The following is a 26,336-nucleotide window of genomic DNA, read 5'->3' as shown; positions in this document are numbered from 1 at the left end:
CTCTACTTAGAGTAATGAAAAATAATGAGGATGACCAAGAAAATGAATTAGGAGAAGCAACCGATGCATTTTCACCTCAATATGAAACTCTAGAAGAAGAAAAATTTGAAGATATTGAAGAATTGGTGCAATAAGAACTAGAAGCACCAGATGTTGAGCAAAAGCCACTACACCAGATGCTTGGGTGTTGAGGTGTGACCTGCCGAGCTAGGTACCCCTGCGCTCCTTTATATACTCCAAGGAGCAGAGTACTAGTCGGATTACAAGGAGGACTCCTAGTAGGATTACACGGGATGAGTCCTAGTAGGATTACAAGGGAATCCTAGTAGGAGTCCGACTTTGTCCTTCCTTGCGGGTACTGGGGATGTATCCCCGACAAGCCCCCGAGCACTTCATAGTTGAATGCAGCAGTCTTCGAGTACTTTTAAGATATTCGCCGAGTAGTCTTGGTGTTCCTCGAGTACTTTATCTGGCGGAATCTTCAAAGCTTCTCAAAGCTGCCATGAGGCTATGGTGTGCTTAAAGCCTTGATCATCTTGATATTGTAGTCTTCATGTATGGAGGGCGGCGAAAGTCGCACTCCATATGGAGTAGCCCCCGAGCCTTAGGTTGAATCGCAGAAACAGGCTGAGGGTCAAAATCTTGAATCTTGTTCTTCCGGCTTGAAAAATTATTGGGTGTAGCTTATCAGCCCCCGAGCCTTGAATTGATAGAATAATCAACTCAAGGATCTTAAATCTTCACTCCAGTCATCATCCGAGTAGTCTTGTGGCGTCTAGCCCCCGAGCTTACGCGCCAGGTGAACCGTAGAAGCCATGTCGAGTAGCTTTGCAGCATTCAGCCCCCGAGCTTGGGAGCTAGCTGAGCCACTGGAGATATTCTGAGTAGTGGTTGGTGCTTAGCCCCCAAGTTTGGGAACTAGTCTGTACCTCTGGAGGCACGCTTGGTGTCACGACGAGCGTCGTCGCCAAAGCTTGACCTGAAAGAAAAGATGCGTACATTATGTAGCATATTTGTAGGATTTTGAAACTGTTGAAATTTATTCAGTGATCAATATGAAGTTGCGAGTCAAGCTCTTGTTTCAGTCATACTCTTCCCGGGTAGTTAGCCTGTTACGCTTAGACTCTCAGTCTCCGGGTAGCCGTTGCCACTGCGTGTGTGAGACCTTTGTCTCGTATACGCGTATGGGTTTAGGTGTGACAGATGCACCTGAGGCTTTCATGAGTTAACGCGTGTTCTACTCGAGAAGAGTAGTGAACTTAAGAGAAGACAAAAGTGAGAGTAGTCGCTGCTGCAACAAGAAAGAGACTGCGCGATTGTGCAAGAGTTTGCTACCCTACGGCGAGTAGAGTGCGCGTTGTGCGCAAGAGTTTGCTGCCCTCCGGTGAGTAGAGCGCGTGTTGCGTGCAAACGGAAAATAAGCCAAAAAATAATTTAGAAAAGTGACTTAGTTTGATTCATGGATGATTGTTGACGAAGCCATGACGGTCGTTGATGAAGCCGTAACAGTTGTTGACGAAGTCGACTAGTCGGAGGCAATTCTGACTAGTTGTCGATGATGCGAAGTTTGCCCCGACTAATTGTTTAGTCGAGACGAGGAGTTGGAGTAGTCCGCCCTCGACTAGCCTTGTAGTCAAGACGAGTAGTAGAAGTAGTCATCAGCAAGCGTCGCGATATGGTCGGAGTAGTCGTCGGCGAGCCGCCTGTGGTAGTTGGCGAGTGCCACGACGTACTCGGAGAAGTCGTCGATGAGCGTCATGACGAAGTAGTCGTCAGTGTGTTGCCGAGCAAAGTAGTCGAGGAGAGTAGTCGAAGTCGTTGCCGAGCCACCCGTAGTCGTTGGCGAGCTCGCAACGTAGTTGAAGTCGTCGACGAGCTACCCGTAGTCGACGGAGTCGTCGGCAAGCCGAACGTGGTTGTCGGCGTGCCCACGACATAGTCGAAGAAATCATTAGCGAGCCGCCCGTAGTCGTCGATGAGCTCGCGATGTAGTTGGACTTTCGAGTTGTAGTCGAACTCAGAGTCGCTGTCAGACTTCGAGTCGGAGTTGAAGCTGGAGTCGCCGTCGGACTCCGCGTTGCAGTCGAACTTTGAGTTGTCGTCGGACTCGGAGTTGTAGCCAGACCCGGAGTCGCCGTCGGACTCCGAGGTGTAGTCGGACCCGTAGCTGCCGTCGGAGTTCGAGTTTGAATCGCAGTCGAACCTGAAGTCGCCGTCGGAGTATGAGTTTGCAGTCAAACCTTGATCCGAGGTTTAATTTGTCGATTTTCTCGATGAGATTTTTTGCTTCTTGTGGAAGAGAGTTCCTGTCGAGGCGCTTCTTCTCCTAGTTGTTGATGATGCAGCATTGGAAGGATCCAGTGCCATCGGTGATGCAAAGTCAGGAGTTGAAGACGAAGGTTGCTCCCGCTTTGGAAGCGAACGCCGGCTTGAAGATGAGGTCCTTCAAGCTTGCCCGATGATCTTGACGATCTGCCCCACGGTGGGCACCAATGTCGGTGTTTTATACCGGCCATCTACCAAGGGGTACCCGAGGTAGCAGAATGTGTAGTGAGGGATCGCCGGACCTGAAACTTGAAGGTAAAAGCGAGGACACAAGACACGGATTTAGACAGGTTTGGGCCGCCGGAGTAGCGTAATACCCTACGTCCTGTTTAGGGGTGTTTGTATACTGCGCCCTGCGCTTGGGTGTTGAGGTGTGACCTGCCGAGCTAGGTACCCCTGTGCTATCCTTTATATACTCCAGGGGGCAGAGTACTAGTCGGATTACAAGGAGGACTCCTAGGAGGATTACACGGGATGAGTCCTAGTAGGATTACAGGGGAATCCTAGTAGGAGTCCGACTTTGTCCTTCCTTGCGGGTACTGGGGATGTATCCCCGACAGGTACACGGTCAAAGATTTAAAAAGAATCAGTCTGGCCTTCTGCACTCATCGGATATAATTAGAAGATCAATATAAGCTAGTTGTGGAGGGACAGAGAAGACTAAGCCATGCCATGCGCGACGTAGTAAAGAAGGAGGTGATCAAATTGCTTAATGCTGGAATAATCTATCCAGTACCGCACAGTGAATGGGTAAGCCCAGTGCATTGCTTACCAAAGAAAGGAGGACTTACTATTGTGACAAATGAAAAGAATGAGTTGATCCCCCAGAGGGCAGTGATAGGGTGGAGGATGTGCATTGACTACCGGAAGCTGAACAAGGCAACTAGGAAGGATCGCTTCCCCTTGCCTTTCATTGATGAAATGCTCGAAAGGTTAATAAAGCACTCTCACTTTTGCTATCTTGATAGATATTCCGGGTTCTTTCAAGATTCCTATACACCCGGATGACCAACATAAGACCACGTTCACTTGTCCATATGGAACTTTTGCTTATAGAAGAATGCCTTTTGGCTTATGCAATGTGCTCGCATCTTTTCAACGCTGCATGATGGCTATATTCTTGGATTTCATTGAAAATATTATGGAGGTATTCACGAACGATTTTTTTAATACATCGAACAAGCTTCGACAACTGCTTGGAAAATCTTGATAAACTTCTTAAACAATGTGGAGAAGTTGATCTAGTCCTGAACTGGGAGAAATGTCACTTTATGGTGAAGCAAGGAATAGTACTTGGGCATATCATCTCAGAAAGAGGGATAGAAGTTCATAAAGCAAAGATTGAAACTGTGGTAAAGCTACCTCTGCCTAGAGACATCAAGTCATTAAAAAGTTTTCTTGGACACACCAAATTTTACAGGAGATACATTAAGGACTTCTCAAAAATTACAAAGCCATTGATATAGCTCCTACAAAAGGATGTGAATTTTGAGTTTGATGAAGACTGCTTCTAGGCTTTCAAAACTTTAAAGCAATCACTTATCAGTGCACCCGTCATTCCACCTCTAGATTGGAATCTACCTTTCAAAATAATGTGCAATGCAAGTGATTATATTATTGGGGCAGTCCTTGGACAAATAAAAGAAGGGAAGGTACATGCAATTTACTATGCTAGCAAGACTTTAAATGAGGCTCAGATAAATTATGCAACTACATAGAAGGAATTGCTTGCGGTAGTGTTCGTTTTTGAAAAATTCAGATCTTATATTGAGAACTCTAAGGTGATTGTGTACACCGACCATGCTACAATTAAATATCTTTTATCCAAGAAAGATGCTAAACCACACCTGATTTGCTGGATATTGTTACTACAAGAATTTGATGTAGAGATCAAAGATAAAAAGGGATCAGAAAATGTGGTGGCTGACCACTTGTCGAGAATGTATCAACAAGATGATGGAAAAGAGCCTATTGAAAATCGAAAGAGACGATCATCTATACAGAATCTTCAACAAAGACAGATGGATGAATGACATTATCAGAGTAATAAAAAGAGCTCCCTTAAATCACTTGACTGGAATCAAAGGAGAAAAGTAATTGTTGAAAGCAAGAAATATTATTTGTTTGCACCTTATCTATATAGATATGGAGCGGATGAGGTATTGAGAAGATGCATTCCAAGAGAAGAAAGGGAAGCGATGCTTAGAAAGTGTCATTCATCAGAATATGGAGGACATTATGGACACTTCAGAACTCAAGCAAAAGTTTGGGCAAGCGGATTTTATTGGCCAGAAATGCATGAAATGCAAAGAGATTTGTTACTACTTGTCCTGATTGTTAAAGAACAGGAAATATTTCAGCTAGAAATTCTATGCCATTGAACTACAATTTGCAAGTAGATTTATTTGACGTTTGGGGTGTAGATTTCATGGGAACATTCTTAAACTCACATGGATTTGAGCACATCTTGGTCATGGTTGATTACGTGTCTAAATGGGTAGAAGCTATATATATTCCATGTCGGAAGGTGTCAACAGAAGAATCAATTCATATGATCAAGACTATAATATTTCCTAGATATGGAGTGCCAAGGATTTTGATTAGCGATGGAGGATTGCATTTCACAGGAAAAGATTTTGGCAAATGTCTATTAAAATTGGGAATCGAACATAGAGTATCTACAGCGTATAATCCTCAAACAAATGGAGAAGAAGACGGTAACTAAAGGAGGGAAGGATTGGTCAAAGAAGCTAGATGGAGCATCATGGGCATACAGAATGGCTCATAAAACACCTATAGGTATGACCCCGTATCAATTCGTCTATGGAAAAACATGCCACCTTCCCGTCAAACTCAAACATAAGGCTTATAAGGCTATAAAGGAGATGAATCTTAATGTTGATGCAGCGAGAGTAAAAAGAAGGATTCAAATTAGTGAATTGGAAGAAATGAGGCTTGAAGTTTGGAAATGTGTGGATCCTTAGCCAAGACTTCAAGAGTATATAATGGAGGCCAATTGGAGGTCGAATTTCGCATCTATACAAGCAATTCATATCCACCAAAATGAGAAAAAAAAAGTGCAACAGAGGCGACCAGGAGCTCAGGAGATGAGAGGGGGGAGCCGGCAGCTAAGGGAGAGGCCAGGCCGATCACCCTGACCTCCCCAGGCCGATCGGCCCAGCCCCCTATTAATGGTCATTAAGTACCAAATATGATTGTCAATATACCCAAGAATAAAGGAGGATTGGCGTTTCCTACACGCATATTTGGTTTCAAATAATGTAGTTCCACTTGTTCTTGGAGATTATGTGATTGTAGGTGAATTAGCACAAAAGGATGGAGAAAGCACCCTCTATGGATCCAAGAAACACGCTTCTGACCAATGGGAGGTTGCCACGTGTGCATTCCATGGATTGAAGGGCCCACAAAGTACCACAACCGCCTCAATCCATCGGATAACACACACAACCACCATTGGGACCCACCAGGCAGTCACCTAGAGAAAGGCCATTGCGAGCCGGGCCCATAGGGGGTCGGCTGAACCAGGGGTCCACCCGAACCGCTCTTGTCCCCCCCTTATCTCCAGCCTCCACATGGTGACAGTTTACGTCGGTTATGGGATATTCCTCGAAGATTCCCTCACAAAACCACCTCTTGGAGCCTATAAATATGAGGGAAGGGGTGTTGGTGTTTTATACCTGGCAACCTACCGAGAGGTATCCCGAGGTAGTAGATTGGTTGGTGGGGGATCGCCGGACCTAGAACTTAATGGTAAAAGCGAGGACACAAGACACAGATTTATACAGGTTCAGGCCGCTAGAGTAGCGTAATACCCTACGTCCTGTTTGGAGTGTTGTATATTGCACCCTGTGCTTGGGTGTTGTTTGGTGTTGAGGATTTGGTCCTCTATTGTGGTTCTATCAGGTCTTCGCCTACCGATATAGGGACCCCTGCCCTCCTTTATATACTCCAGGGGGTGGGATTACTAGTCGGTTAAAAGGTAGGAGTCCTAGTAAGATTACAGAGGAATCCTAGTAGGAGTCTGTCTTCTTCGTTCCTTGCGGGTACTGGGGATCTATCCCCAACAAGCACCGGATCGCTTTGTAGTCAAGTGCAGCAATCCTCGAGTACTTTTCAGATCCTTGCCAAGTAGTTCTAGTTCTCTTCAAGTACTTTATCCGGCTGAATCCTCAAAGTGCTACAAGGATGCCAGAGGCTATGATGTGCTCAAGCCCTTAATCATCTTGATTTTGTAATCTTCTTCTTTGGAATGTGATTGGAGGGCAACAAAAATCGCACTCCATATGGAGTATCCCCCAAGCCTTAGGTTGAATCGAAGAATCAGGCTGAGGGTCAATAAAATCTTGAATCTTCTTCTTTCATCATGAAAAAATCAACTGTTGGATGTAGCTTATCAGCCCCCGAGCCTTGAAATGATTAAATAATCAATCCGAGGATCTTTAGTCTTCATGCAAGTCATCATCCAAGTAGTTTTGCGGCGTCCAGCCCCCGAGATTTTAATCCAGGTGAGCCGTAGGAGCCACATCAAGTAGTTATTTGGTGCTTAGCCCTCGAGCTTGGAAGCTAGCTTAGCCATTGGAAATATTTCGAGAGCTAGCGAAGCCACTGGAGGTACGCTGAGCATCCTGGAAAGTCATCGTTGAGGCTTGACCTGCAAAAATAGATGCATACATTATGTAGCATATTTATAGAATTTTGAAGATACTACCAAAATTTATTCAATTTTGAATGTAAATGTTGTGTGTCATGCTCTTGTTTCGGCCATATTTTTCCCAAGTAGTTAGTCTGTTATGTTTAGGCTCTCAGTCAATGTTTAGCTATTGCCACTACGTGTGAGATCTTTGTCTCATGTATGCGTACTGGCACTGCTGCTACGCGTCTAAGATTTTTTTTCTCGTGTACGCGTCCTAGCGTTTAGGCATGATAGAAGATCCGAGGCTTTCATGGATTGAGGCGTGTTCTGCTCGAGGAGATTAGTGACTGCTAAGAGGAGACAACAAAAATAAGTAGTCGGCATTGCGACAAAAAGAGAGCGCGATTGTGCGTAAAATAGTCATTGAGACTTTTCTGCCTTTTGGTGAGGAGAGCGCGTGTTGCCGCGCAGAGGATTTGTGCCTCCTTAGGGTGTAGCCGTTGTGAGCCTCCAGCACTCAGTGCACCAAAACCGTGTTGTAGCCTCTGAAATTCGATGTACCAAGCCTGTTGGTGGAGCTTCCGAAACTCAGTGCACAAAACCCGTGGCTATAGCCTCCATAATTCAGTGTACCAAGCTCGTGACTGTCGGTTAACATGCCCCAAGAATAATTGGCAAAGTGTAGCTCTGGAGGGTAATTTCTTTTGAGAGGCGTACACAAAAAAAGTACTCAGTGTGTTGCCTTGCATGCGGAAAGCAAGCCGGAAAAATTATATGAAATAATTGAAAAAGTGACTTAGCTTGATTCATGGACGATTGTCAATGAAGCCACGATAGTTGTTGGTGAAGCTCACTAGTCGAAGTCGATTCCAACTAGTTGTTGATCACGTGAAAACCACCCTCGACTAGTTTGTAGTCGAGACAAGAAGTTTTAGGTAGTCGCTATTGTGTCGCCGAGCGTTCTGGTGAAGCCAGTGCAGTCATGCATGCTAAAGTCCCACGTGCATTTCTTAAGTACGCAGATCTCCTATGGCCTTCCTGGTACTGAAACTCCAAAAAGTAGCCTTGCACGAAGAGTACTCAAGCTGATAGTTTTCTCAATCCGTGCATGAGCAGTAGATGGAATATTGATTGGCCTTCATTGCTTCAATATAGGATTCGGCAACTCGAGGCAATTAGCTTAAGATGCATCGTCGGTGACTTCGACTTGGAGATGGAAAAATAATTCTGTTGGTATTTTTTCTTCTTACGGGCGTGGAGCAGTAGCGGATCATCAGCCTTGAGCGACGCACGGAGCCACGAAGGATGATCAGCTATAGTAGTGTGACCAGTCCTACAACTTTTTGCAGGCAGACGAGCCAACAACCGATTGATATCCCGCAAGCTTCTCGTATCCGCTTCGAATTGAAACTCGGCGACTTGGTTCTCGTCGAGTAGATTGATTTTGAAGATGAGGTTCTTCAAGCTCACCCGATGATCTCGATGATCACCCCTACTTGGCACACCAGATATCGGTGTTTTATACCCGGCAACCTACCGAGGGGTATCCCGAGGTAGTAGATTGGTTGGTGGGGGATCACCGGACCTGAAACTTGATGGTAAAAGCGAGGACACAAGATACAGATTTATACAGGTTCAGGCCACCAGAGTAGCGTAATACCCGGAGAAAGGCGGTTGTGAGGCGAGCCCACTGGGGTTCGGCCGAACCGCCCTTGTCCTCCCTCGTCTCCAGCCTCCATGTGGCGACGGTTTACGTCGATTATGGGATATTCCCTGAAGATTCCCTCACAGAACCGCCTCTTGGAGGCTATAAATATTAGGGAAGGGGCTCCATTCTAGGACACACACCACTAGTGAATCACTCTTTCCCTCTTAGTTTCCAAGTTAGTGGAGTCAGGCTAAAGTAGCTCTCCTTAAGGTTCCAAGTCTCCTTAGAGTCTAGGGTATGACTCTTGTATCTTTTATTCGTAGGTTGACTTTATTCTATTCAAAGTATTCATCTTCTTTATATAGTGTTGTGCTTGGTTCTTATATGCATGAGTTAGATGTATACCCTTGCTATGTTGATATGCTAGGCTTATACGCTCGTATGCTAGTCGTATACCGTTGCTATCGTAGTATATACTTGTATACTCTCATATATGCCTTGAGACCATGCTTCAGCACATACTATGTGTGCATATATTCCTTGTATAGCTTAGTTTATCTATGGTATGATATCGGCTCAATGGCCATGCCTGTGGCGGCTTCAGCCCTTGTCACAATAGCTCGGGTCGGCTGGAGTGTTGTTAACAATGCAAGCATGGTGCTTGAATTTCTTAGCTTCATTGGATATGAGTTTTCCCCACGGGTTGCTAAGGGTAGACGGCAGGTGGTGACAGCTCTATCCATCCTTCGTAATCTCCCACGTTCGGGTACACTGTACGAGTTCGGAAATTAGCAGTAACTTTACTGGGCGGAACCAGTATGGGTACTGTCTCCCCGTGTATGCCTGGGTGCATAGGCCTGAGTTCTATACAATGTGTATGTATGTTATGCTTGTATGATCTGTGTAGTATATAGGAAGTACATATGAACCTAGAGCTAACTCTTAGTCTTTCTCCCTAGCTTAGTTATCTTGAGATGATTCCTGTGTGTGTCACACTACTCCTCTATCATTATCTTAGCCCTGCCTTGTGTTTTGTCTCTATCCATCTATGGTATACTCATATGCATAGTAAACTCTTTTGACCTACCCACCTTCCTTTGGTAAATACGATACCCTTAGGAATACTCTTGGGTGAAATGCTACAACGGTATATCCCTGCGCTTGCGGATTTATTCGTGATCGTTAAATATACCAACACTCTACTCCGGTCATGTACCTCTACGGATGTTGGCTTCCTATTGAGTTAAGTAAGTGAGTATTCATGATTCCTTCTTTGATTTGGTACTTATCTGTAAGTGAGATCAATTCTCTTACTTGCGGTTCGTCGCTCCTATTTATACGGAGTGTTGTATATCTGCTACGGGTCTACAGACGTAGTTGGGCTGCAGTAGTAATCAGTAGCATAGATGTGGTGTCTAGGCTAAGGATTATCCTTCGTTTGCCTTATGTCCCATGGGCCGCAGAGGTAGGCCGTTTGCCTTATGTCCCACGGGCCGCAGAGGTAGGCCGTAGGTGGTGACAGCCCTATTAATCCTTCGTAATCCTCCATGTTCGGATATAGCGTAGAGCTGTTGGCCAAAGGCACCTGACTTATTTAGGGTAAGCCGATACCCGAAGCGAGTACCTTGACTCGAGAGATCGGCCTTTAACTTATCTAGTGCTATCCATGGAATCCTCTCTACCCTTCGTCTACCTTTGGTTGGTTGTCCTTGGATACTAGAGTCGTAGGTATACACACATGTTCCCTTGGATTCGATACCCTTGGAATACTCTGAGGTGAAAGTTACAATGGTATCTGTGCGCTTGCGGATTTATTCGCAGTCGTTAAAATACCCAACAATCAACAAATTAAAGTTCATTATATCCCAATAGGGAAGACTATATATGTAGCATCATCTCCCTTGAAAATCACATTAAATACCTCCACAAGTGGAATAGTTGTATTTATCAAACCCCCCGCCCCCAAATAACTTAAACCCCATTGCAAAATCTCCCTAATGAAATGCTTGGCGCAATATAATAACGTGCTACCACCGTTGACAAGAGGGATCGAGGGAATGTTTAACCGCACATCAGAGCACACCAGGGCGGAGCTAGAGCTGTTTACTGTCAACTTTCAGTAATCTAGTGGAAATCACTGTTGTTAGTGGTCAATGACTCCTATCACGCATTCCTATTGGGGAGAAGACCCAAGTCATCCTTTTTTTGACCCGTCAATCAAACTGACCAAGAAGTCTGACTGATGACCATGTTGGGGACTTATCATGAACTGCAAGAAGTAATTATCCTACTTGTACAAGATAGTACTCGGATTGACTTTGGAGGCTTTGTGCGGCTTCACTCTGTTTCCGGTACGTCGACAACATCTCAACTTTCAACAAAGCCGTCCAGCCTCCAAAGTACTCGACACTGCAAGACTTTACATCTTTCCCAACAGTTTCTTTTATAAGTGCCCTACAGTGTAGTATCCATTAGTATTTTTCTCTCCAATGGCCAACAGTTTTCCAAGTATAATTGCTAACTTTCCCTACAGTTTTGCAAATTGCCAACAACATAATTTCCCACAACGTCATTGCCCATAGTTTTCTGATTAGTTAATCCATTATACTAAAACTGTTGGCCATTTGGGAATAAAAACTTTTGGGAAAAATAAATAACCTTGTACTGCGACGGGTCAAAGTGTGGTTCGCGTGACATTATATTGGTCTGAGCATGCATCAACACGAGTTAGGTAGTTATTCCATCTGTTTCAAAACGTAGGTCATGTTTTGACTTTTCTATATATAAAGATTTTACTATGTATAATGGTACTGTGCCCGGGAGTAACACATTTTCTATGCAAGTGAAATCAGGGCTTCGTTACCAGCTGCAGCCTGCAATATGCCCACAACGCACACTGAACTTCAGCATGTGAATTAAGAATTTTAATGTGGCAAAATGAGTGATCTATAACGAACATTTTTTTTCTTGAGATATTACTTTGGTATACATCACTCATTTTGCCACATTTCAAAAATGCATGGCAACATAAATTTTGGATAAAAATAATCGGTGCCCCTTATATAGATGACTTGAACAATGAGGTCACCTTATTTACTTTGAAGTTGTACCTATATCGTCATATATGGTTTTTTAATTTAGCATTTACTACTCGTCAACGCCACCGTGTGTGTTTCCCCTGTATCATGAGTTCATGACCGCGTCTTGTTCTCGCCTAACCAAAACTGCCAACTTTTCACAGTTTTTCTGCGTGAGGCTGCAGCTGTCCATCCATATAGCTATCTACTGTCTTTCCTCAGTCACATCTTGTACATCTCACCTCAAAAATGGCCGACGAGTGGGGAGTTTAACTATAAAAATAATCCCACCACTAAATCTATTCATTGTATTAGTATCTTGTGGCTTGATTTATAGTTTATAGTTTTAAGGTTAAACGGGATAGATAGTTTATATCGGATACATTTTTTTTTCCTCTCCTTTTCTTTTAGCCGTGGCCTTTCCCATTTCTGGACCCAAGCGGCCGCTGGCTGTGGGCCGGGCTGTGGCATCTTGTGCATGCACGCATTGGCCCACGAGTACGCACTCGAGTCTCGTCGCTCGATCGCCATCGCTGGCTTTGTTGTCGTCTGCTTTGCTTGCTCAGCCTAGCTTCATTCCCCGTGCGTTCGTTACGATTTACGAATACGCTTTCTGGGATTCCGCGACACACGTAAAGCTATAGCTACCAAGCATCGATTGCCCCACGCAACGTACTGTACCCAGGTGAGGAGGTGAGTCGCGCGGAAATAATGCATGTGCACCGGTGACCGGCCGGCCGGCCGGCGGCCACGAGGCCAGCGCGCGGTTAGCTTGCTTGCCAGGCGTGGCCGGCCGGCGGCCGCGCGCTTAATGGTCAGCTCGTCGCAATGGCCGACGCGCGGTTGGGTGCGCGAGCGACTAGTGGCAGCCGACAAGCAACAGCGGACCGGTCGGCGGGTGAGAAGCTAAAGTGGCCGGCCGTCACGTACGTGGAGATCGACGGAAGGAATCGATGTCTCACTAGGCGCTAGCTTTCTATTTGACGCCTGTCGTCACACGGCGAAGAAATTTCAGCGCTCGGTCGTATCGATTATGCCTTGTGATTCTGGAACTCTTGTCGCAATATATACACTGGAGGAACGTACAGACCGTTCGTGCATCCAATCAGTGAGTGATCTGCAAGATAGTGCCTCGAGAATCGGATTCCAAATGCGCGTGTCAAAAATCAAAATATGCGCATCGACATCATTTGGCGTTTGCAAATAAGACAAGCAGCTACTCCCTCCGTCCCAAATTACTAGGGAGTACAAATTTAGTAGATTTACTAAGGTCTCTGTTCGTTTTCTTTGGATTGGTTCCAGTCCAGGAACCATTCCTGATCAGGATCAAGTGGATCCCCTTCCTTCACTCGATCCTGGTCCGTTTCAAATCCTACCTAGGAACCATTCCAGACCATAGAAAATTGTCTTCAACTAGACAATCCAATCACATATACAATATTTAAAGAGTACCAGAACAAGACTACCTGATTATGGTACTCAAAAAAAAAATTCAGTTCAATATTCAACCAAATCACAGATTCACCAACGCAATGATTTCAGTTAAAAAATTTAAATAAATTTTGAACATGAGCAATGATCAAGGATCATCAAATAGTATATTGAAAAGGAAAAAGAGAAAATCCCCATACTACTATAGACTATAATTTCTGCTAAAGAACACATGCTAGAGAGTACAGAGCACTCCAGCTGAAGCCACAGATTTCAGAGATTCCATTTGATCACCAAGAGCTTCTGAATTCAGATTATTCCCTGCCCTATCTGAGCTTCTGTACCCATGCACTCGAGCTCACCAAACTTGAGACATCACCTTTCCGCAACACTTTCCATCCCTGCAAATACCAGTAATAGCTGGTTAGAGAGAATAAACTAGCTTGATTATTGAAGGTCAACATAACAACCACTGTGAACTTGTTCATCCAGATACAGCAAAATATGAAAATGTTTCCTAATAGCATATGTTTGTGCAAAAGAAAAAAGGAACAATGATTTGACTCATATCACAACCCATGTAGGTACACCAAAAACACGTTGCTGCTGTGTCTCATGAAAGGACAGTAACACGAAGATCTAAGTTGTGTTAAACAAAAACCCAACACAAGAGGACGGACAATCCTCTTTGTATGGTGGCTGACAATACCAAAGTGCGACACATACAATAACCGACTAGTACTGATATTTCTGGATACAGATATAGATGGCAATATTCGACATCGATAGGTAGATAGCATGGCTACAGACCAGAGCAGGTTACTGATATCAGTCTTGAGCAAATTAATTTTGAACAAATAATGGTAGGAAACAAATAATGGCATGTGAGAAAATATAAACAAACTGAAGGCATGTGCTTATCTCATCTCACCTGCTAGGCCATCTCATTCCTGAGCCAAATCAAAGCGGATTCTTCATCTTCTTCACTTGCACAAATGAAAGTCTCTCTGTTTTCTTTGTTCTTAGTGAAGACTGCATAAGTTTTAGCCTTTTCCTATTTGGTAACTTCCATTGTGTTGATGATTGATATGCACCTTTTGATGGAGAATTCATCACTTTTAGCAGTCTTCTTATCTCTTATCTCATTTTCTCTTGCCTCATTTTCTCTTGCTAGCTGTTTAGCTTCATCTTCTGCTTGCTTTGTCCTTGTTTCAAGGAACCTCTCCATCATGGCTTCAATTTTTGCACTCTTTCTAGGCCTTTGTCCTTCCTTTTCTGGTTTCTTTCTTGATGCAGCCATTCTTCGTTGTCCACTTCTTGCCTCCTCTTCATCTCTTGCATCTTTTTCTTCATCGTCTTCATCACGTGTCTCATGAATTTCCTATAGGGCTTCTTCCTCAGCTTGTGCGCCATCTTCTACATCATCAATTTGGTGAAGGGGCTCTTCCACACGTTGTGACTCAATAGAAGTGAAATTGTATGTCCCTTCAGCCAGATGGCCTACATTTGGCACAATGCATTTAGAGAAATAGGATAAGCACCTATTTTACATCATAGAGATCTGACTGGGAAAGAGGTTACTATAAAGAACTTACCATCATAGAGTTCTCCCAAAGCATCAAAGAGTGGAAAGCTTGCCTTGTTATTTTGAAACTTCTTGATTTTGGGGAAAGTCTGCATATTTGAAGAAAACAATGATCAAATACAAAATTATCACTATGAGGTTATCCATAGAATTACTTCAAAAAATTAACTTACCACCATGAGGTTCTCCCACATTGCTGCTGATCCTTCAACCATATTTCTTTGTTCATTCCATTTTGACCCACTTTGCATTCTTGCCGCTTTGAGCATTTTGTAGTACCTCTTAAGCTGACATTCTTTATCTTGAATTTGTGCCCTTGTGTACGAGACAGACTTGTTTCTCCGATGAAACTCCTTCACCATCTTGTTACACCCTTCAATGTTCCAACCGTTGTCACTTCTATAGCCACTATCTTTATACTCATGCAGAATTTCAACAAGTGATTTATCAAAAGTTGGGTTCCAGTCCGCTCTTTGTTTTCCTACATAAACAATGATCAAGCATTAGTAATAGAAATTTCATAGAATCAATAATACAAAATTGACAAGAAAGCATGAAGAAACATTAAACACTATACCTTGTGGTGAACCTCCACTCCTCTTTGCCCCACTGCATTTAGGAGAAGGGTACTTTTTGGTAGCACTTGTTGTAGGTAGGAACCTACTCAACTTTGGTGACCCCCTTGCAATCACATTGAGCTTTGCGGAGCTTTTTCCAACCATCGCTTGTCAAAGAAAAAACTTATTCATGATACAAGCTTATTAACTTATTCATCAACTTATTCATGATACAAGCTTATTAATTCATGAAGACTAATTTACATGTTGGTATTGAACCCACATTTCTTGGGCGATGGTATCTCTCAAAGCATTGCCTTGTGCAGTGCCCGAGTCATTGATTTGATCACCATTGGGTAGAGAAACAAAGTGTGTTGGATTGATATTATCCGGTTGATGATCCAACCATTCCTCATCTCCATGAAGTAATCGGATTAGATTGTGGAAGATGGCTGCAGCTACTAGTATTTTCACTTGATTTTCCAATGTATGGAATGTGGAAACTTTGAGAATGGGGAAGCGCTTCTTAAGCACTCCCAAAGTCCTTTCAACATGGTTCCTCAGTAGTGCGTGACGGTGGTTGAAGAGCTCCTTTGAGTTTTGTGGTCTTTGATGTCCAGCTCCAAATTCTTTCAAATGGTATCGAACCCCTCAATATGGAGCGAGAAAAGATGGAGTATTTGCATACCCTCCATCAGCCAGATAGAATTTGCCTGGAGGTACCTAGAAGCCCTTGCTCATAGCCGATCTTAGCACTCTGGAATCTATAATTGATCCCTCCCATCCACTAGAAATAAAAGTGATGTTGAGATCGAAATTACATGCCACCATCACATTTATGCTTAGTGTGCCCTTCCTATTCCTAAAAGGAGAATTCTTCTTAGGGGATATGGAAACGGGGATATGAGTTCCATCAATAGCACCAAGACAATTCTTGAAGAATGGATAGAATCTAGGATTATCTTGGATGTTCGGATGCACTTGATTAGGATCGGGAGACTGGAGGAAACGACGAGAAAGTGTGGGAATGAATTTCTTGAAGAAGTGGTTGATGTGACGATGAAAGGTGTCGTTGCTGTGCCCAAAGGTCACTGCAAGATCCTCATATGAGGTGTTGCGACTTAACATGTATAGGAAGAAACCCAACTTCTCCTCTATCATAATCCTTGTATCAACAACGATCCTTTTCCTTCTAAGATAAGTCGCCAACTCTTTGAAGATGTGAGGTTCCATCCTAAATGTAACTTGACAGTTCTTGATATGTCCCTCAAGGAGTCGACGAACCTTAACCTCTCCTGTTTCTTCTGATGTATGACGTTTCTTCTTTACTCCCCCTTCTCTAGCAGAACCCATCAAATATAAGGCAGGGAATAGAAACATCATCATGTCATCATCTTCTTCCTCCCTCCTCTTTCTAATACGATCTCTCAATGAGATATTCATTGCAGAACTAAAACATATAAATTTATAGTCAAATAGAAGCTAAATAGATAAAATGGAAGGCTAAACATGTTTCTAAATAGGTTTCTGTACCTATGGGATTCTGTACCTATTTTAAATAGAAAAAAAAGAAAGACTTAAACATAGACATAATTCTATACCTATTGGAGTTGGTACCGAATCCCAAGAAGGTGGAGGTTCACCTTCCCCAACTCTTAATGGTGCTAGTGGGATCTACAAGTAACAAGAAAAAGCATTAAGTTATTTTGTAAAACAGTGCACTAATACTAGTACATCAGCAAGTAGCTGTGGCAAAAAGAATTGAAAATCTAAAGCTTGAACTGCTTGACTGGAAGGGAGAATACAATCTAAAGCTTGGACACCCATGAAAATCTTGGATACAAATTAGATTGCAAATGGTACATTGTTTAAGCTAAAATATGTCATGGCGATAGACCCTGGGTCTATACTAACTTCAGTTTCTATTGGACTGCATGTTGTCATACAACAATATCAGCTGTTTGTGGCAAAGCCATTCTTCAATCTGAAATACAATGCATTATCCTCTGGTTACATATTTCTGTAACTCAAGGATTGCAATATAAAAGAGGAGCATGCATTTGATGAAAAACCAGCCACACAAATCTTAGAACAATTGAACATGTCTACTGGCACTAGCGGACCAATTCCAAAGCATCCAGAGCATCCCTGGCAATATAGAAAGCACCGAAGGAAAGCATACAAATTATGATTCTGAATGGCTATCAATCCATAATAATTTTTCAAATAATAACATATGTTGATACAGGGCCGAGACTATTTTTTAACAATACTGTCAAGCACATAACTGAAAAGCGCACAACACGACAACCACTGATTAATCAAGATAACCCGGCTCTTAGTTTACTCATTATGAATCACATCCTGTTGGGGGGAAATATTAACGACCTCTCGAAGCCCATGGAAACAACAAGGCCCAGACCCACCTAAGGTAACAAAGACTCCCATCGGCCCAACATGGGGAGCGAGAATCACATTCTGCCTCGCCCGACCCCGTATGCCGGGTTCAGGCACCCCCAACCCGCGGAAGAGCAAGCTCCGCCTCGCCCGACCGCGGGTCTGGGGTCGGGAGCGCCCGACCCCCCGCCGCAGGTCTCCGCCTCGCCCGACCCCAGGCGTAGGTGGTCGAGCTGACCCGGGCCCGCCAGACAAGTATCCGCCTCGGGCGTGGATCTCGTGGGTCCCCCTGTCGATCTCACCATAAATGCGCCGCAAGTCTGTCAGGAAGAAGGAGGCCCGCGCCCCTCACGCAACCTGCTGCAAGTACCCATGCGCGGCCGCACAGTACAAGCTACAGTAGTTGCGGCCTCCTCCTATTTGCCGCAGGGCACTCATGGCCTGCGCTGCCCGGAGCAGGGGGAAACCTCGCCTGTTCTCGCGTCCCGCGCGCCCGACGGCAAGGATGCGATGTCCGCTCTCCGCGAGCCATCAGCAGGATGGCGGGATCTGCCGCCTCCCCCAACGGACACAAGGGTTACGACGAAATGCCATCATCACGCCCGGCGGCTACAGTCGCCGAGGAAGCCATCGACAGGACGCGACGGCAGCCACCCTCCTCCGGCAAACGCGCCGGCCGAAGTCGAAGGCCGGCGAGGACGCCCGTGACCTGGGAACTTGTTTCCCCCATTTCGTGTTGTATTTTACCTAGCTATGTTTATCTCTTTACTCCTGCCCACACCCAGGTCTCGCCTGTAACCTCGGCGGTCTCCTTGCGCTATAAAAGGAGAATCGGGGGCCTGAGACAAGGGGGGAGGCTCCTCAGACAAACCCATAGCACAACAGGCACTCCCAAGCGAACAGAACACTCAGATCCCATCTTGAGGATCAGCGCACGCCCAAGAGACTTGGGATCAGCTCCCTCTCTCGCACTCCTGTTACCCCTACTACAAAACCCCGCGTGGGCAACACGAGCAGCTCCTGACACTTTACGTAGGGTATTCCTTTGCCCGAACCAGTATAAACCCCGTGTCTCCCACGCCACCATCTGAAGTCTTACGCGCATAAAAGAAATTTACTAGTCTAAGTCTTGACCCGCTAATCTTGACGACGACAGTTGGCGCGCCAGGTAGGGGACCTTTGCGTGTACAACACCGGCTTGGGATGGCCAACCACGACGCCAGCTTCGCCCCGGGCTCCCTGATCCGCGTCGGGAGTCTAGACTTCCTCACCACCGGGAAGGGGATCGAGCTGATCCCTCTCCTCATCTTGCCCGCTCGTCCCACCATTCCCGGCTCCGCCGCCGGGATAACGGCGAGCAGCCAGGCACGAGCCGGAGGGCTTCCCTCAAAGGGGCGGCTCTTCGGGCTGCGAAATGCCGGGACGACCTACGGTCGTCTCTTGGCGCGGTCCATGACCGCGTCGCCCACGAGCGAGCTCGTGGGCGTCGTGAGGACAATTTCCGACGCCGGCTCCAACAGCGGAAGCCACCACCCCTCACGCGAGTGCCTCATGATCGATGTGCACTCCGAGGGGTCCAATGATGACGGCGCCGAGGGGAGGTAGAGGACTCCCCCACCGCGCGCCACGGCTACGATCAGAGCTATCGCCAAGGTCCCGGTGCGACCCCAACAGCCGAAGGCGCGCGCAGCACCCCGCCAGGAGGTCGAGCGCATCCGCAACAAAGGCGGTGCACTACGACGAGCGCGCGACGTCCAGCAGCGCATCTGCGCGGACGAGGAGCGTCCTCAGCTCTTCGCTCGCGCCAGCCAGAACATCGCCGCTGCGGCGGCCCTACTCCGATGACTCCCCGAGACGGCGATGCCCGAGGAGCATCAGGCGCGCCAAGAGGTGCACAACCTACTCGAGTGTGCCGCCGTCCAGCAGGCGGAAAGCTCCGCGTCCCGGCGACGTGGGCAGAACGCCAGCAGGGCAGCACCCACCGTACCCCCGGAAAGGCAGGGGGAGTCTGTTCATCAACCCCCACCTAGGGCGAACCAGGCCACGCCCGCTTGACGGACACCGCCACCCACAGGAGGCGGGGCTCAGTCCGTCCACCGGCGTATCGGTCCCGTTCGCGATGCCCGCGACACCCTGGACGCGCGGAGGCGCTCCCGCGCAGATAGGGAGGAGGGGGCGGATCGCGGCTACTACGTCCACCGCGGCGGCCGCTACGACAGCGGAGAAGACCGCAGCCCGAGCCCCGACCCGGCGGGGCCTCGGGCCTTCACCACGCGCATCCTGAACGCGCTATTTCCGTCGCGCTTCAGACAACCGACAAATGTGGCCAAATACTCAGGGGAGACAAACCCCGAGCTATGGCTTAGCGACTACCGACTTGCATGCCAGGCCGGTGGGGCGGACGATGACCTGTTCATCATCTGCAACCTACCACTCTTTCTGGCCGACTCAGCGCGAGCCTGGCTAGAACATATCCCTTCAGGTCGAATCCGCAGCTGGAATGACCTGAAGCAGATATTCGTGGGAAACTTCCAGGGCACGTACACGCGCCCTGGCAATTCCTGGGACCTCCGGAGCTGCCGCCAGGGGTCAGACGAGTCCCTCTGGGACTACATCCGACGCTTCTCCCGGAAGCACACCGAGCTCTCCAATGTCGCGGACGTCGACGTCATAGGAGCTTTCCTGGCAGGAACCTCCTGCCGGCCCCTCGTCCACGAGCTGGGGCATCGAGGCCCGCAGACCACGGGAGAACTCCTCGACATCGCCACCAGCTTCACCTTGGGCGAAGAGGCTGTCGGGGCGATTTTCGATCGCTCCAAGGGCAAAGCGAAGCGGGACGAGGATGCTGACGAAGGCACCTCCAACCGCCAATAGAAAAAGAAGAACAAGCAGCGGCGTGAGCCACCCCTCGTGGCCGCTCTTGAGCGCAAACGGGGACAGCCGCCTCCAGAAGGCACCCCCGGCTTCTTCGATAAGCTCCTTGAGGGACCATGCCCGAACCACGAGTTCCCCATAAAGCACGCCTACAAAGACTGCAACCTCATGAAGAGGTACTTTGTAGGCAACCCGGTGAAAGGCGACCGGAGACGGAAGCCCGACGAGGAAAAGAAGGGTGGCGAAGAAAAGGAAGACGGCTTCCCCAAGGTGTATGGCTGCTTCATGATCTTCGGCGGCCCGGCGGCATACGACTCCAAGCACCATCAGAAGTTGGAGCGCCGCGAAGTCTACGCGACCGAGCCTGCCACGCCAGCCTTCCTCGACTGGTCAGGATCCGCCATTACCTTCGACCGGTCCGACCACCCAGGGCGCGTCCTGCAGCCAGGACGCTACCCCCTCGTCGTCGACCCCATCGTCGGCACGACGCGCCTCACCAAGGTGCTCATAGACGGAGGCAGTGGCCTCAACATCCTCTACGCCGAGACCCTCGACGCCATGGGGATCGATCGTCCCCGCCTCCGCCCCAGCAAGGTGCCGTTCCACGGCGTCGTGCTGAGGAAACAGGCAATGCCTCTCGGGCAAATCGACTTGCCCGTCACCTTCGGGACCCCTTCCAACTACAGGAAGGAGGTCCTCACCTTCGAGTTGGTAGGTTTCCGTGGAACCTATCACGCAATCCTGGGACGGCCATGCTACGCCAAGTTCATTCGCCATCCCCAACTACACCTACCTCAAGCTCAAGGTGCCGGGGCCCAATAGGGTCATCACCGTCGGCACGTCTTTCCAGAAGGCGTACGAGTGCGATGTAGAGTGCTGCGAGTACGCCGCAGCCATCGCCTTCACGGAAGATTTGGCGGTCCAGCTCGCGGAAGGCGCCGAGGACCAGCCTGACTCCAAGCAGTCGGCCACCTCCTTCGAGGCCACCGAGGCCGTCAAGGAGGTGCTCCTCGACCCCAACAGCTCCGACAGCCGGACCGTGCGTATCGGCGCTACCCTATCACCCAAATAGGAAATCGCGCTCGTCGACTTCCTACGCGCGAACAGCGATGTTTTTGCGTGGAAACCCTCGGACATGCCCAGCATTCCGAGGGAAGTCGCCGAGCACTCCTTGAACATCAAGGCCGGCTCCAAGCAAGTGAAGCCAGGTTTGCGCCGCTTCGACGAGGAGAGGCGCAAGGCCATCGGGGAGGAGCTCCAGAAGCTTTTGACGGCCGGATTCATCAAGGTAGTTCACCACCCCGAGTGGCTAGCTAATCCTGTTCTCGTACGAAAAAAGAATGGGAAATGGAGGGTGTGTGTTGATTATACTGGTCTCAACAAAACGTGCCCAAAGGATCCGTTTCCTTTGCCGCGCATAGATCAGATAGTCGACTCAACCGCTGGGTGCGAAACCCTTAGCTTCCTCGACGCGTACTCTGGCTACCATCAGATCGCGATGAAAGAGTTCGACCAGCTCGCTACCTCTTTCATCACCCCCTTTGGCCCCTATTGCTACGTTAAGATGCCATTTGGCCTCAAAAACGCGGGGGCTACATTACAGCGATGCATGCTCAAGTGCTTCGGGGACCTCGTCGGGTGAACCGTTGAGGCTTACGTCGACGACATCGTGGTCAAATCCAAAAAGGGCGACCAGCTCGTCCCCAACCTCGAATTGGCCTTCGAAAGGTTGAGGGACAAGCATATTAAACTCAATCCCGAAAAGTACGTTTTCGGGGTCCGAGGGGCATGCTGCTAGGTTTTATCGTCTCCGTGCGCGGCATCGAAGCCAATCCAGAGAAGATAGCGACCATCAGCGACATGGGGCCGATCCAAAATATAAAAGGAGTCCAGTGCGTCACGGGATGCTTGGCGGCCCTGAGTTGCTTCATCTCGCGCCTCGGCGAGCGGGGGCTCCCTCTCTACCGACTCCTGAAGAAGACCGACCGCTTCGAGTGGACCGCCGAGGCCCAGGAGGCACTTGACCGGCTCAAGGATCTCCTGACGAAGGCCCCGATCCCAGTCCCGCCGACCGACGGCGAGCCCCTCCTGCTCTACATCGCAGCAACCACCTAGGTGGTTAGTGCGACCCTGGTGGTGGAGCGAGAAGAGGAGGGACACGCTCTCAAGGTGCAGCGCCCGGTGTATTTCGTCAGCGAGGTCTTGTCCGAGTCCAAGGCACACTACCCGCAGATCCAGAAGCTCATCTACGCCATCCTCATCACGAAGAGGAAGCTGCGCCACTACTTCACCTCCTACCCGGTAACGGTTGTTTCGTCGTTCCCTCTCGGCGAGGTAATCCGAAACCAAGACGCCACGGGACGGATCGCGAAGTGGGCGCTCGAGCTCATGGACCAGGGCATCACCTATGCCCCCTGCACTGCCATCAAGTCCCAGGTACTGGCCGATTTTGTAGCAGAGTGGACGAAGATCCAGACGCCACTGGCGCCGGAGAAGGAGGAGTACTGGACAATGTACTTCAACGGATCGTTGATGAGAGCCTGTGCCGGAGCGGGCCTCATCTTCGTCTCTCCTCTAGGCGTGCCCATGAGGTACATGATCCGCCTCCACTTTCCTGCATCTAATAATGTCACCAAGTACGAGGCCCTCCTCAACGGGCTTCGCATCGCTATCGAGCTGGGCATCCGGCGACTGAACGTCCGGGGGGACTCTCTGCAGGTCGTCGAGCAAGTCATGAAGGAGTGGAGCTGCCACGAACCCAAGATGGCAGCTTACTGCAACGAAGTTTGCAAGCTCGAAGACAAGTTCGACGGACTGGAGCTCAACCACGCTGCAAGGCGTTTCAACGAGGCAGCCGACGAGCTGGCAAAAGCAGCGTCCGGCTGAAAACCCGTACCCGACGGTGTTTTCATCAGCGACCAGCTCAAGCCCTCAATCCGCTCCCGAGAGCCGGGAAAGGTCGACGCCACGCCACCTGCCCCGAACTCGGGCCCCGACCTGGGAGAAGTCGGCAACGCGCCACCCACCTGGGTCGGTAACGCTTCGCCTGCCGCGGACTCGGAGGCCGACCCCGAGGTCATGGAAATCGACGTAGACCCAGTAGCGGGGCCCGACCCCCCGCCCGACTGGAGAGCCCCATACCTCGACTACCTCGTCCGCGACACACTCCCGGCGAACAAGACGGAGGCTCCCAGGATCGCGCGCCGTGCCAAATCCTTCGTCATCATCGACCAGGAGCTCTACAAGAAAAGCCACACTGGCATCCTCCAGCGTTGCATCCCAATCGAGCAGGGAAAGGAACTGATCCAGGACATCCACGCCGGAGCCTGCGGCCATCATGCCGCGCCAAGAACCCTCGTTGGCAATGCCTTCTGGCAGGGTTTCTACTGGCCCACGGCGGTCGCCGATGCCACCCGCGTGGTCCGCACATGCGAAGGGTGCCAATTCTTTGCACGCCAAACCCATCTGCCCGCGCAGGCGCTCCAGACCATCCCCATCACATGGACCTTCGCGGTCTGGGGGCTGGATCTCGTTGGGCCCTTCAAGAAAGCGCCCGGGGGCTTCACCCACCTGCTTGTTGCCATCAACAAGTTCTCCAAGTGGATCGAAGCACGACCGATCGCGCAAATCAAGTCCGAGCAGGCGGTGCAATTCTTCACCGACATCATCCATCGCTTCGGAATCCCCAACTCCATCATCACGAACAACGGCACGCAGTTCACTGGAAAGAGGTTTCTCCAGTTCTGTGACGACCACCACATCCGAGTGGACTGGTCGGCCGTGGCACATACCCGCACGAATGGGCAGGTTGAACGAGCCAACGGCATGATACTCCAAGGTCTCAAGCCACGGATCTTTGACCGCCACAAAAAGTTTGGCGGCCGGTGGGTCGCGGAGCTTCCCGTAGTCCTTTGGAGTCTGAGGACAACCCCCAGTTGGGCGGCTGGCTTCACCTCATTCTTCATGATCTACGGGGCCGAGGCCATCCTGCCCACCGACCTGGAGTACAGATCGCCGAGGGTCAGGGCATATGACGAACAAGGGAACCAGGCATCGCTCGAAGACGCACAAGAGCAGCTCGATGAAGCACGCGATGTGGCCTTGCTGCACTCGGCCAAGTACCAGCAGGCCTTACGACGCTACCACAGCCGCAAGGTGCAAGGGCGAGCCTTCAACGTCGGCAACCTGGTGCTCCGTCTCGTTCAGGACAACAGGGGTCGGCACAAGCTGACCCCTCCGTGGGAAGGTCCCTTCATCATCGTGCAGGTACTGCGGCTAAGCACCTACAAGCTGGCGACTCCCGACGGACAGACCTTCAGCAACGCTTGGAATATAGAACAGCTAAGATGTTTCTACCCCTAGCTTTCATTTCCAAGTTCTGTACATAGACACTTCTGTACATTTGAAAATTTTACGGAAAAAAGAATTTTGAGTTGGTTCCATTCAAGTTTCACTTCGAACTCAGGGATATCCAACCCTGGCTCTGCCTCAGGGCCGCATATCCCTCGGGGGCTATCAGAGGCTCCGGCCTAAGCCACTTGACACCCTCTCAAAATGCTTTCTCTTTCCGAGCCGACCCTCTTTCTGAACTTTTGGGCATGAAAAGGAGAAAGTGCACGAACGGTGTTCAGGCAAGATTGATCGGACTGCGAAAAAACCTACGCCCCAGCGGCTACGGTGCCTTCGCTCATCAAAGCTTACTGACACGCCCAACAACGCGCTCTAAACTTTCCTAGTCAAAAGAACAAGAAAGGGAATCGAAAACTTTTTTATGACAATCCATAGAAAAAGCCCCTGTGTCCATCACAAAATAAGTCTGAAATTAACGTATTTACATCTTGGGCACAAGCCCGATACAGTTAACTCGTCCGGGGATCCTCGTGAGGGACGGCTTCATCCTCCAGGAGCTTCGCCAAGGCCTCCGCCGGGTTGAGCACCGACGCGTCGATCTCGTTCAGCTCAGCCTCGGAGTAGCCAGCGGCGTACCCTCCGCTCATCCCGACAAAGTTGATGCCGGAATAATGGGAGCCGAAGACCCCAAAGGCTCGCCTCATGCCGGTGCGGAGCGCTTCCAGGGCGATCTCGGGGGTCCGGCGATACGTCCCGAGGACACGAGCCGCCAGCGAGCTCGTCCCCTCTCCCTGGATCACGTTGAGGCCGTTGCAGACGACGCGAATAGCATCTCGCAGGTCGTCGTGCTCAGCGCGCTCCGCGTCAAGCAACTCCCTCAGCCGGGCGAGCTCGCCTGCAAGGATCACCCAGAAGGACCTGCCAAATCAAAAATCACCACAACATCACAAAGACAAAGAAGTAGACGGTCATACCCTCGGATTGGGCCTTCAGCTGGCGCTCCCAGTCGAGCCCCTGGGCCACAGAGGCCTGAAGCTCCCGCGCTTGCACTTGGAGCTGGCTGACCTCCGCCCCAAGGTTGGCCGCCACCTTCTCTGCCTCCTCCTTCCGGACCTTCTCGGCATCCCGGGCCTGCCAGGCCTTCTGCCGCTCGCGACGGATGCACTCGACGGTCTTCTGAAGGGCCTCATGCTCCCCCTTCAGCCATGCAAGCTCCTCGCCGTCATGGAGGGACTTTTCAACAGCGGTCTGGAACTCCTCGCGGTCGCAGTGGGCCCTCTCGGCGATGACCTTGAACTTGGCCTCCGCCTGCCGCGCGTCCTCCTGCGCCGCTTGCTCGCGCCTCCGTAGATCATCGATGACCTGCTAGGCGGCGGCGACCTGCATGGTCAGCTCCCCGGTCCACTGCCTCTCCAAGTTGAAGCGCTCCTAGAGCCCC

General features: G+C 49.1%; 2 protein-coding genes across 3 annotated transcripts; both read right to left on the bottom strand.

The window, feature by feature from the left end:
- Positions 1-918: 918 nt before the first annotated feature.
- LOC111257720 (clumping factor A-like) lies at positions 919-14,435 on the bottom strand. Its single transcript, XM_022827762.1, has 3 exons — positions 14,230-14,435; positions 1,913-2,203; positions 919-979 (listed from the first exon to the last, which is right to left on the bottom strand). The coding sequence occupies exons 1-3, from the start codon at positions 14,433-14,435 to the stop codon at positions 919-921; spliced, it is 558 nt and encodes a 185-aa protein (XP_022683497.1).
- A 449-nt stretch (positions 14,436-14,884) lies between these two features.
- LOC111257539 lies at positions 14,885-15,442 on the bottom strand. 2 transcript variants are annotated; one of them, XM_022827297.1, is made up of 2 exons: positions 15,298-15,442; positions 14,885-15,201 (listed from the first exon to the last, which is right to left on the bottom strand). In XM_022827297.1, the coding sequence occupies exons 1-2, from the start codon at positions 15,440-15,442 to the stop codon at positions 14,885-14,887; spliced, it is 462 nt and encodes a 153-aa protein (XP_022683032.1). The 2 variants fall into 2 exon arrangements, 1 of the variants encoding a protein (XP_022683032.1); XR_002678010.1 differs by having other exon boundaries at positions 15,174-15,201; positions 15,310-15,345.
- Positions 15,443-26,336: the final 10,894 nt, after the last annotated feature.

Source organism: Setaria italica, chromosome VI, assembly GCF_000263155.2.
Source record: "Setaria italica strain Yugu1 chromosome VI, Setaria_italica_v2.0, whole genome shotgun sequence".
Lineage (NCBI taxonomy): Eukaryota > Viridiplantae > Streptophyta > Magnoliopsida > Poales > Poaceae > Setaria > Setaria italica.
This window is presented reverse-complemented; position numbering and strand designations above follow the sequence as displayed.